We start from the raw sequence: 13457 nt of genomic DNA on the forward strand, positions 1-13457 counted from the left end.
GGGACCTGTTGGATCGGAGGGTGAGGGCTAGGGACATTCCCCCCAGAAATGTCCAGGAACTTGCAGGTGCCTTGGTGGAAAAGTGGGGTAACATCTCACAGCAAGAACTGGCAAATCTGGTGCAGTCCATGAGGAGGAGATGCACTGCAGTACTTAATGCAGCTGATGGCCACACCAGATACTGACTGTTAATTTTGATATTGACTGCCCCCTTTGTCAGGGACACATTATTCCATTTGTTAGTCACGTCTGTGGAACTTGTTCAGTTTATGTCTCAGTTGTTGAATCTTATGTTCATGTAAATATTTACACGTTAAGTTTGCTGAAAATAAACGCAGTTGACAGTGAGAAGACATTTCTTTTTTTGTTGAGTTCATATCGCTCGGTGCATTGGGATGAGTCATTTTGTTTTATGATGAAAAGTCAAGCACATCCATTTATTTCATAAAGCATCTGCAACGTCTTCCTGAATCCAAATTTACATTTAATTTAATTGCCTGTGAGAGTCTCTCCCTCCCTTATTGTTGCCGTGCATCAGGCTGTAATCATCACACCTTCCTGTGTGTCACGTTCTGACCTTAGTTCTGTTGTTATGTCTTGGTTTTAGTATGGTCAGGGCGTGAGTTGGGTGGGTTGTCTATGTTCCTTTTTCTTTGTTTTGGGAATTCTGTGTTTGGCCTGGTATGGTTCTCAGAGGCAGCTGTCAATCGTTGTCCCTGATTGAGAACCATACTTAGGTAGCCTGGTTTCACTTTTGAGTTGTGGGTGATTGTTTCCTGTTGTAATGTTTGTTTCACATTTCAGGACTGTTTCGGTTTTCGTTTGTATCATTCACTTTGTTATTTTGTATTCAGTTTAATAAACTAAAATGGACACTTACCACGCTGCACATTGGTCCGATCTCTCCTACTCCTCCTCAGAGGAGGATGAAAAAACCCGTTACACTGTGTCAGGAGCAGTTTAATCATTATCAGGCTGTAATCATCTCGTCTTCCTGTGTCAGGAGCAGTTGAATCATTATCAGGCTGCACAGGCCTGGCTGTGTGTGTTTGTATAGAATAGGGTATTCAGTTTAATATGCTACCTGATTAAAAACACCCCCTCTACATGATAACCAGCGTGTAGATCTGGGGAGATGACATTCATATTCCTGTTCTGACAGAGGAGACCAAGACGGAGAACAGACCAGCCTACAGTACTCTGCCGTGGGTGCTTAATAAACACATATGCATGCACAAACAGACACACACACACACACACACACAAAGACAGAAGGCGTGTCAGACCTCTCGCTCCCGCTCATTCATAAATGCACGCAAGCAACTTCAGCAGAGACCTTAATACTAAAATAGGTACAGTCACTTCCGGAACAGCAAATGACTCACTATATCTGACACATGGATGCAGTCAGTCCTGAGTCAAACACACCACACTACTCCGAGATAGAGAGCCTATTCAGATTAGCCACCCAGATTAGCCACCCATTTCCAGACTCTGTATTTCAGCAAGATATTTTAATTTTCAGAGGGGGTATTTATAGGAATTCGAAGAAATAGAAAGAGCAGTGGGCAACCAAACCTAAGCACGGTGATTGTGGATAGACTCAATATCCAAGTCATTTCCTGACAATGTGTAACTCCCCATAACAGACTTCTCAAAAGCAGGCAGGCATGTGGTTTCCCTGAATGTGCTCTCTCTTTCTCTTGGTAGGTTGTGATAGCCCCATGCCATGTTACATTGAGGGCTATATACAGCCTGTTGTTGTGCCAGTAATTCACTAGCCTTCCTTGATGTGTGTGTGTGTGTGTGTGGTAATGAACATAGGAGTGCCATGGTAAAGATATGGAGACACGTTGGCTCAGATAACTCTAGAGATAACACTCAGGGGAAGACAGTGAAGTAATTGTTAGTCAGAACTAGTAGGGGTGTTGGTAGGTGGTAAAATGTTAACCTCTCAAATCAGGCTGGAAAATGAGATGAGGGGACGCTAACCCCCTACAAAAGTACACCCAAGAAAAACAGCGTGCACACCAAAACCCACAGAGGAAATGCTTACAAGTTAGCAGAGCTACCGGCCTCAGCCCCTACCAGTTAGCAGAGCTACCGGCCTCAGCCCCTACCAGTTAGCAGAGCTACCGGCCTCAGCCCCTACCAGTTAGCAGAGCTACCGGCCTCAGCCCCTACCAGTTAGCAGAGCTACCGGCCTCAGCCCCTACCAGTTAGCAGAGCTACCGGCCTCAGCCCCTACCAGTTAGCAGAGCTACCGGCCTCAGCCCCTACCAGTTAGCAGAGCTACCGGCCTCAGCCCCTACCAGTTAGCAGAGCTACCGGCCTCAGCCCCTACCAGGGCTCTAAACTACGACCAATTAGGTGACATTTGTGATTATTTTTTCTCATTTCTCAAGCTCATCATTAAGCTCCGGACCCTGGGACTGAAAACCTCCCTCTGCAACTGGATCCTAGATTTCCTAACAGGCCGCACCCAGGTGGTGAGGGTAGAAAACAACACATCCGCCACGCTGACCCTCAACATGGGGCCTCTCGGGTGCGTGGTTAGTCCCCTCCTGTACTCTCTGTTCACCCAACCCCATCATTAAGTTTGCTGACGACACAACGGTGGTAGGCCTGATCACCAATGACGATGAGACAGCCTTTAGGGAGGAGGTCAGTGACCTGGCAGTCTGGTGCCAGGACACTGACCTTTCCCACAACGTCAGCAAGACAAAGGAGCTGATCGTGGACTACAGAAAACGGAAGGCTGAGCACACCCCCATCCACAGGACTGTAGTGGAGCCGGACGTTCCTCATATCCACATCACTAAGTATACATACAATGTCAGAGGCTGACGCATGCTGAAAGTGGAACTAGAGAGAGCAAGGTTGTTTTTGAAAATTTCTGAAAAAGTTTTTTCTTGAGAAAACAAATATTTACTAGCCTACCTGTTTCATGTAGATCCCGTGACGTGGTTATCCTCAGTTTCTGGAACCACTACTATCTGTCTCGGGATACTGCCAAACCCTAAAAACCTGCTGCTTGGTAAAGTGGTTAGCTTAGCTGCTCGCTATGAAGCTAGCCAGGTTTCCTTGACAGTTTGAACCGCCCTCGATACGGTTAGCCCTTGCGGCTGGTACTGCGGATAGTTCCGGGCTTGTGGCTGTTTAAATCCCAGCTGTTTGTTGCCGTTTCCGTCGGCCCTGAGAGCTGTGCTGGCTGGAACTGCGTTGAGTACCAGTGTTAGCCTATGCTGCTACCATGACAAAGAACAAAGCCTAAAATCTTTGAAATTGTTGCATGTTTAATTTCGATTTTTGTTCGGTGTAGAATGACTATGTATGCGGATGATTAAACACTCTACATGTCAGTACCCAAAGCCAGTGAGCTCACTGAAATTATAAATAAGGAGTTGCAGTCAGTATAAAAATGGGGGATAACTAATAAACTGGTCATAAATAGAGCTAAAACTAAAAGCATTGTATTTGTTTTAAAACATTCTCTAAAACCTAAACCTCAACTGGAATTGTGTAGAAATGGTGTGACCATTGAGCAAGTTGAGTAAGCATAACATTGGATGGTCAATTATCATGGCCAAGTCATATTGACAAAGTTGTTGTGAAGATGGGGAGGGGTATGTCTGTTATAAAAAAAAATGTTAGGTATTCTTTACACAATTCAACTGTACTAGTCGTTCAAGCTCTGGTCTTGTCCCATCTTGATTACTCTCCGGTAATATGGTCAAGTGCAGCAAAGAAAGACCTAGAAAAGCTGCAGCTGGTTCAAAACAGAAGCAGCACACCTTGCCATTAACTGCACATACAGAACTAATATCAACAACATACATGCCAGTCTTTCCTGGCTGAGGGTTGATGAGAGACTAACTGCAGCAAATCTTGTTTTTGTGAGAAATATTATTGTATTGACATTTCCAAACTGTCTGTATAATCACCTTACATACAGCTCTGAAAGACATACTTACCCTACCAGACATGCCGCTAGGAGTCTCTTCACAGTCTATGTTAATGATTTTAAATGCATCTAAACTGTAATGTAATGTGTATTTTTATTTCTGCATTGTTGGGAAGGGCCGTAAATAAGCATTTCCCTGTTCTTTATGAAGCATGTGACAAATACATTTGATTTGATAATAATTGTTGTAATGATAAGGCTTCACTGTACTGTTATTTCCAGTGGTGGAAAAAGTACTCAAATGTCATACTGTAGTAAAAGTAAAACATACCTTAACAGAAAATGACTCAAGTGAAAGTACAGATACCCCAAAAACGACTTATGTAGTACTTCAAAGTATTTTGAGTTAAGTACTTCACACCACTGGTTATTTCCAAGCACCAGAAAGATATGCACCATTAATCCAGCAAAAACGGTTTGCTTCTAGCCCAACCAGGTCCAAATCTGACCCATATTACCGGGGCAACATTTTTGTCTTCCTATAGTGGATCGCCGTGACTGCATAAACCATGTCGTGGGCCGTTCTAAAACGACTTATTCAGTGATGTTACCTGGTGTTGTACTGGAAGGCCTACCGGCTTGCAGTGCTTCCTACTAGTCATCACGATCGGTAGCTAACGTGGCCTACATAACAAATCATTCATATTGACAGCCATCTAGATGTGCCCTTAATTAATTGACCAAAATTGTCAACCAGTTTAACTTGAGGACCAGAATGTTGACCGCGGCGCCATACAAGTGGCAAAATAGTTGTCAAGAGATTTTTTATGTGCCAATTCTGTGGCACGTGGTTTATGAACTGACACATAAAACAACGCTTGCGAGTTTTTCAATTTAAATGATTATTAAAAATTCTTGCCACAAACAGAATGTTATGTATTTGGGACATTCAACCATCTCAGCTCTGCAGATTTTGCTACGAGGAGAAAGAATTATTAGATCCCTTATTTTGGTTTTGCCCCATGTAGCTTGTTTCTGGTCACAGGTTCAGGAATGGCTGATAAATCACAACATTTATCTAAAATTAACCCTACAAATAGCACTGTTGAGAGATTTGGAAAACCATAGTCAATCAATCAACAATATAACAATACTTTTAGTAAAAATATTTATCTTTAACTTACAATCTGTAGATACTATGTAATTTGTCAGGTTCGGAATTTCTGTGAAACATCAAATTAGTCAGGTTCAGAATTTCTGTGAAACATCAAATTAGTCAGGTTCAGAATTTCTGTGAAACATCAAATTAGTCAGGTTCAGAATTTCTGTGAAACATCAAATTAGTCAGGTTCAGAATTTCTGTGAAACATCAAATTAGTCAGGTTCAGAATTTCTGTGAAACATCAAATTAGTCAGGTTCAGAATTTCTGTGAAACATCAAATTAGTCAGGTTCAGAATTTCTGTGAAATATCAAATTAGTCAGGTTCAGAATTTCTGTGAAACATCAAATTAGTCAGGTTCAGAATTTCTGTGAAACATCACAGCAGTTTAAAAATATATGGCACATGGAAATCATAAAGAGGGCAGTTTACAGATATAGGTGTGATGGACTAGAGTAGCTGAGGGGTGGGTTTATGGAGATAGGTGAGATGGACTAAGAGTAGCTGAGGGGTGGGTTCATGGAGATAGGTGAGATGGACTAAGAGTAGCTGAGGGGCGGGTTTACGGAGATAGGTGAGATGGACTAAGAGTAGCTGAGGGGCGGGTTTACGGAGATAGGTGGGATGGACAGAGTAGCTGAGGGGTGGGTTTACGGAGATAGGTGGGCTGGACAGAGTAGCTGAGGGGTGGGTTTACGGAGATAGGTGGGATGGACTAAGAGTAGCTGAGGGGTGGGTTTACGGAGATAGGTGGGATGGACTAAGAGTAACTGAGTGGTGGGTTTATGGAGATAGGTGGGATGGACTAAGAGTAGCTGAGGGGTGGGTTTACAGAGATAGGTGGGATGGACAGAGTAGCTGAGGGGTGGGTTTATGGAGATAGGTGGGATGGACAGAGTAGCTGAGGGGTGGGTTTCCGGAGATAGGTGGGATGGACAGAGTAGCTGAGGGGTGGGTTTATGGAGATAGGTGGGATGGACAGAGTAGCTGAGGGGTGGGTTTCCGGAGATAGGTGGGATGGACAGAGTAGCTGAGGGGTGGGTTTATGGAGATAGGTGGGATGGACAGAGTAGCTGAGGGGTGGGTTTAAAAGCTCATGTTCTATAATAGTTATACATTGGTGTTTAGTCATAAGTACCATCTAAGTACCATGTAATGTAACTACCGTAAAAAAAGTAAAATGTGTCCAGAATGAGCATGTAACAACAAAAGAAAAAGCTGTAAAATTAAGTTTATTTTTGTCCCCCCAAAAATTTGATAATGAAACCGAAGAAAAAGAACACAGCTTAATCAACACTGTCCAACCTATAGCAGAGCGCTTTCCACACACCCACTCCTTTCCACACGCCCACTACTTACCTTTTCGACACAACAATTTCCCATACTAAGGTCGCTTAATTGGGATGCAGCTAACATCTTCTCCATCTCAACAAGAAAATTGTGCTTTTACACAATGTACAAACCTTATATTCTGCTAATTACTTTGTAATTTCAATGACAGGTATTCATATCAACATTTTAGTTTTTCTAATAAATTAATGTATTTACGGTATAACATATTAGTTTCTAGGGCACAACAATATAGGCTGTATCTAAATCAATTTAAAAAAATAGTATTTTCTGATGCTCCTAAATTTAATGTGGTGCTCCTAACCTTTTTAAGTTGGGAAAACCAGTGCTACCAATTATTTTTTTAAATTTTATTTAGAGCCCTGACCCCTACACACTCATGCATCCGTAATGGCAGCCTTCTTCCTTCGCAGGATGCAAGCAGCAGCAGAGTAGTGGGTGTGTGTTTCTGTCAATAAAGGCTCCTCAGAGGAGGAAGGGGACAACCATGCTCCTCAGTGAATTTCATAAAAGGTAAATTGTAAAACATTTAAAAAGTAAACCTTTTTAGATAAAACGATACTAAATATATTCACGTCACCAAACAATTGATTAAAACATACTGTTTGCAATGAAGGTCTACAGTAGCCTCAACAGCACTCCGTAGGGTAGCACCATGGTGGAGCCGGAGGACAGCTAGCTTCCATCCTCCTCTGAGTACATCGACTTCAATACAAAACATAGGAGGCTCATGGTTCTCATCCCCTTCCATGGACTTACACAGTAATTATGACAACTTCCGGAGGACGTCCTCCAACCTTTCAGAGCTCTTGCAGCATGAACTGACATGTTTTGCATCCAATCAAAGGATCAAATTAATCAATCTAGTACTGAAAGCATAAGTTATAGCTAGCTAGCACTGCAGTGCATAAAATGTGATGAGTAGTTGACTCAGAGAGAGAAAGACAATAGTTGAACAGTTTTAAACAAATACATTGTTTTTTTTCACTTTCAGTTTTACTTACTTAGCTAGCAAATGCAGCTAGCTAGTTTAGCCTACTCAAACACCCTGTTCAAAAAGAGGGATGCTATGTTAGCTAGCTGGCTATGACTATCCAACACAACACAAAAAAAGCTTACAAGTTAAGGTAAGCGTTTGGTTTTACAAATGTATTGCCACCAGGGCCCGCCGGTGTTAGTTCTAAAACGCCTACTGACTGTATACTGTAACGTTTCTGCATGATTGTAGCGGGTTTAGTAACACGTTATTTCTATTAGCTATGTTGCCTATGCTATTACTTTAGCAGATATGGTGACAACGATGTAGGCTGTGTGTAGCAGTTATGATATGGTTTGGCTTGGAAAGTTTTTTTTTTGCCTGGTCACATACAGCTGATGTGATGTGCATTGAAGTTCACAAGCGAAGGGAATAGGTGAGAGGAGGAGAGTGTAGATGCGAGAATGAATACAACATGGCTGTTATGAAAGTGAACTGTGTTTACATATGATCAGGGGTGTATTCATTCCACCGATTTAAGTTGAAAAGCATTTCTTAAACGGAATGAAGTGGGGATGAACATACCTGAATTTGTCCAATAGAAACTCTTGTTTGCAACTGTTGGACTAATGATTACACCCTAGATCAGATAGATGCAGGCAAGAGTGTGCAAAACGGTATTGAATGTGTTACTGTCTGTCACCTCAAATTTTTCTCTCGACATGTGTGCATCTAGGTTGTAGGCTAGGTTCTAGCAACATCAGGTATCACTGTTACATTGAACTGGGTGAATGGAATATGAATGACAGTCATCCAATATGCTGTATTAAAAACAAGGCCATGCTCATGGAAAAAAAAAAATTGTCCTCCCTCATCTTAACCTCTTGACGCCAGGGGGCACTATTTTTATGTTTGGAAAAATAACGTTCCCAAAGTAAACGGCCTATTTCTCAGGACCAGATGCTAATATGCATATAATTGACAGATTAGATCCAAAACTGTCAAAATATCATCTGAGTATAACAGAACTGATATTGCAGGCGAAACCCTGAGAAAAATCAAACCAGGAAGTGGCTTCTATTTTGTTCCATAGCCTCCCATTGCTCCATTTAAAGGGATATCAACCAGATTCCTTTTCCTATCGCTTCCTCAAGGTGTCAGTCTTCAGACATAGTTTCAGGCTTTTATTTTGAAGAATGACCGTGAATGACCACATTACATAAGTCGATAGGTTGGGGCTCTCAGAGTGAGTTGTGCGCAAAAAGAGAAAGGCGGCCATTGTTACTCATGGTCCTAGTGAAAAGCCAACTGTCCCGGTTGATATATTATCGAATAGATATTTGAAAAACACCCTAAGGATTGATTATAAAAAACGTCTGACATGTTTCTTTGGACATTATGGATATAATTTGGAATTTTTGTCTGCGTTGTCGTGACCGCTCTTTCCGGTGGATTCCTGGGCATAACGCACCAAACTAACGGAGGTATTTGCATATAAAAAATATATTTATGGAACAAAAGGAACATTTGTTGTCTAACTGGGAGTCTCGTGAGTGAAAACATCTGAAGATCAAAGGTAAACGATTAATTTGACTGCTTTTCTGATTTTCGTGACCTGATGCTAAGTGTACTTGTCTTGTCGAGCGATCGATAAACTTACACAAACGCTTGTATTGCTTTCGCTGTAAAGCATAATTTCAAAATCTGAGACGACAGGTGGATTAACAAAAGGCTAAGCTGTGTCTTGCAATATTGCACTTGTGATTTCATAAATATGAATATTTTCTAGTAATATTATTTGACTGTGGTGCTGTGCTATTCAGCGTTGCTGATGAAAATGATCCCGGATCCGGTATGGGTGGTTCAGAGAGGTTAAACAGAAACGGAACCGACCGCCACTGGTGTGTGTGTATATGCGTGTGCCCCCCAGGATATACACAGAACAGGATAGTTATATCACAGAGGCCCAAGCTCCAACCCTACGCCTGAAGGACTCATTCTACCAACGACACTCTGATTTATTCATAGCTTTAGTGTTACGCTACTAAACAAAACATGAATGTCGTTTCTCACTCAAATAAAAAATATAAACACAGAAAAATACAATTGAATTGGATTCATAGTGGAAAATCTACATCAGCAAAGGGAAAGTGGAGAAAAAGGGGCACAGAGAGCGAGCGAGAAAGAGACAGAGAGAAATAGAGAGCGTAATAAAGAGGAAGAAAATACAGATGACATACCTATACCTATTTTACCATACCTATTCCAGGGCCTATTCCTGGTTTCCCTGCCTTCAAATAGACCGCTGCCTGAGTTCAATATGCCACCACTCCCCCAACACTCTCAAAGGCACAAATTGTCATGCACGTGAGCGCACAGCATATATTCCAGTTGTTGTTTATTCTAGTATCAAAAAGCACACAGAAATGCTGCTATACAGTACACTCATTAGGGCCTTCCATTGTGTGCTTTAAAGCGAGTCCAAAAGCAGCAGAATGTCACACAATTAAGAGTAAAGGGAATAATCACTCTGCCGAATGAGTAACAGCTAAAAATACAGAGGTAAATAAATCTCTCAGCGAAGTGGGTTTTGTTGCTTTTCTTTCTTTAGTGAATTATGAGCGAAATTGATCTCTCATTAATAGAAAGACTGCCAAGACAGAACTAAAGAAAGTCAACTTGGTTTAGAGAGATGTAAACTATAAATAAAGAAATGTAGTGAAGGGTTTATAAGAGCATATGGAGTGACCGGGAGCCAGTTCAAAACAGGGGAGCAATGTGTAATTTGTATGATTAAATTATATGCTAGATTACAGAGAAAGCTCGGAAAGCCTCGAGCCTCATTCCTCCAATTCCAGTCCATAAAGGAAATATTAGAAATAAGAATGAAAACTAAATGGGACATCTCAGCATTTTACACTCCCTCCTTACCACCCTCCTCATCCTCCTACACCCAAAAATAAACCAAGGAAAAGAGAACTAAAAGGTGTCGGTGAGAGGCTTGTGCCTTTCCCTTCACCCTGAACATGCAGAATGGGAGCAGGCTCAACTCATTTTTCCAAAGCTACAGCATTCGGTCAGTCACTAGATACCAACTGATAGTGCTGTCGACTGATGAGGACCAACATGGGGGATAGCAGTGGGTAAACAAACAGCCAAATGACCCCCCTCCACCCAAACCACCTGTAAGAGTGAAAACACAAGACTGAGAAAGAGGTAGACGCCACCTGCCAGTAGATCACCCACCCATCTATCTCCCACTGAATCAGCAAGCTCAGCTCCTTTCCTCCGGTCTCCTCCCACGCCCCAATCGTCACTCCTGGAAGCAAAATAATGTCAATGAGACAGGTCAGTAAAAACCTCACCATTTTAACAACCCCAGCAGACATAGACTTCCCTGGGCATAGGCGATAGAGAGAGTTTCTAAATCTGATAGGGGCCTTCCAGCAGGTAGCATAAGACTGGACTGACACCATACGGGCAGAGCCCACTTAGCAGCAATGACACAACACATCCCATCTAAACAACGCAAACAGATCAGATTTAATATACAGCAGACAAGTCTGTCCACTTTAACCTGTGGAAGGAGCCAGCAGCCAGGGAGATTCACTGATAGCTAACATAGCTGCTTAAACAAAATTGCATGGAATATGTGTCAGAAGTGGTTTTAAACTCCTACGATTGTGAGACTGGAAGGAAGGGGTTTGATGAATACAGGCCACATAGACTGGCCACTGTGTCATCGTTTAAGGATACATTTCCTCAAAGTAGTCGATGTGTGGCGGCTGTAGGATGTCGAGAGCCGAGAGCACCTGCGGAGAGGAGAGGAGGTCAGGCACATCCGCAGGGAGGGGATGGAGAGAGGGATCAGAGAGAGAGAGAGTAAAGAGAGAAAGAGAATAGAGAGTAGGAAAGGACAGAGGGGAAGAGATGAGGGTGGGTGGTGACAGGTGGAAGAGAAAAAGAGGAACCAAGAGAGGGGAGGGAGGCTAGCCATCCACTCACATTATCATGTTTGAAGAAGCACAGCATCTTCAGCTCACGGAAGACCCTCTTACAGGAGACGAGGTTCTGGAAGACGTTGGGCATCTTTTTGAGGGCGACTCGCTTTCCATCCCGGGGGTCCGTCACTGACCTGGAGTGGAGGGAGAGGATCAGAGAATGAGACAAGACCCTCACAGACATCACACAGCAAGCTCCTGTCATAGCCCTGTAGTTGATGCCCAGCCATATTTTCAGAGTGAGTGGCAATACAGTAAATGATTAAAAACATGAAAAACATACCATGAAAAAACAAGCAGTCTAAGAAATAATCAATATTAACAGTGCTAAGAGAGAAATAAGTGCAGTTCAGGTTAAACACTGCTTTGGTTACGCTACTGAAGGTACTATCATCTTAGCAGGGGTGAAGTAACTGCAAACCCAGAAATACAAATACATCTCACACCAGGAAGGTCACATTCAGTGGTGTTCCTGTATTAAATAACAATATTTATTTACATTTTCCTTAAAATTAAATATCTTCATAACAACCACCTAACCCCAGCCTTAAGAGGAAGATTAGTCCAAAGCATTTTACAATACCCATTAGCAGAAAACAGAAAGGTCGTGAAATAGAGGTTATTTATTTTCACTGAGACGGTGGTCATTGAGGCACACTGTGTAGTTTGTCAACATGCATCTAATGTAACATGGACCAGAACATCCTGAACCCTTGACACACACACACACACACACACACACACACACACTTAAGTATGTACAGTACCAGTCAAAAGTTTGGACACAACTACTCATTCAAGGGTTTTTCTTTATTTTTACTATTTTCTACATTGTGTAATAATAGTGAAGACATCAAAACTATGAAATAACACACATGGAAACATGTGTTAACCAAAGAAGTGTTAAACAAATCAAAATATATTTTATATTCTTCAAAGTAACCACCCTTTGCACACTCTTGGCATTCACTCAACCAGCTTCATGAGGTAGTCATCTGGAATGCATTTCAATTAACATGTGTGCCTTGTAAAAATGCTTTTGAGCCAATCAGTTGTATTGTGACAAGGTAGGGGGTATACAGAAGATGGTATTTTACCAAATAGGGCTAAATCCATATTATGGCAAGAATAGCTCAAATAAGCAAAAAGAAACGACAGTCCATCATTACTTTAAGTCATGAAGGCCAGTCAATCTGGAAAACCATCAAGCGCTATGATGAAACTAGCTCTCATGAGGACCGCCACAGAACTGGAAGAACTAGAGTTACCTCTGCTGCAAAGGATAAGTTCATTATAGAGTTACCAGCCTCAGAAATTGCAGCCCAAATAAATGCTTCAGAGTTCAAGTAACAGAGACATCAACATCAACTGTTCAGAGGAGACCGCATGAATCAAGCCTTCATGGTCAAATTGCTGCAAAGAAACCACTACTAAAGGACACCAATAATAAGAAGAGACTTGCTTGGGCAAAGAAACACGAGCAATGGATATTAGACCTATGGAAATCTGTCCTTTCGTCTGATGAGTCCACATTTGAGATTTTTTGTTCAAACAGTTGTGTCTTTGTGAGATGCAGAGTAGGTGAACGGATGATGTCTACATGTGTGGTTCCCACCGTAAAGCATGGAGGAGGAGGTGTTATGTTGTGGGGGTGCTTTGCTTGTGACACTGTCAGTGATTTATTTAGAATTCAAGGCACACTTAACCAGCATGGCTACTACAGCATTCTGCAGTGATACACCATCCCATCTGGTTTGGGCTTAGTGGGACTATCATTTGTTTTTCAACAGGACAAATGACCCAACACACCTCCAGGCGGTGTAAGGGTAATTTGACCAAGGAGTGATGGAGTGCTGCATCAGATGACCTGGCCTCCACAATCACCTGACCTCAACCCAATTGAGATGGTTTGGGATGAGTTAGACCGCAGAGTGAAGGAAAAGCAGCCAACAAGTGCTCAGCATATGTGGGAACTCCTTCAAAACTGTTGTAAAAGCATTCCAGGTGAAGCTGGTTGAGAGAATGCCAAGCGTCTGCAAATCTGTCATCAAGGCAAATGGTGGCT

General features: G+C 42.2%; 1 protein-coding gene across 1 annotated transcript in view; it reads right to left on the reverse strand.

Moving 5' to 3' along the window:
* The window catches only part of LOC139383123 (serine/threonine-protein kinase NLK), an 86131-nt gene that overhangs the window by 35567 nt on the left and 37107 nt on the right, over positions 1 to 13457 (reverse strand). Inside the window, exons 2-3 of the mRNA XM_071127446.1 lie at positions 11397 to 11526; positions 11148 to 11203 (exon numbers count right to left, since the gene is read on the reverse strand). Of these exons, the coding sequence (XP_070983547.1) occupies positions 11148 to 11203; positions 11397 to 11526 (186 nt within the window). The remainder of the gene's footprint in view (positions 1 to 11147; positions 11204 to 11396; positions 11527 to 13457) is intronic.

Source organism: Oncorhynchus clarkii, chromosome 24 (genome assembly GCF_045791955.1).
Source record: "Oncorhynchus clarkii lewisi isolate Uvic-CL-2024 chromosome 24, UVic_Ocla_1.0, whole genome shotgun sequence".
Classification (NCBI taxonomy): Eukaryota; Metazoa; Chordata; class Actinopteri; order Salmoniformes; family Salmonidae; genus Oncorhynchus; species Oncorhynchus clarkii.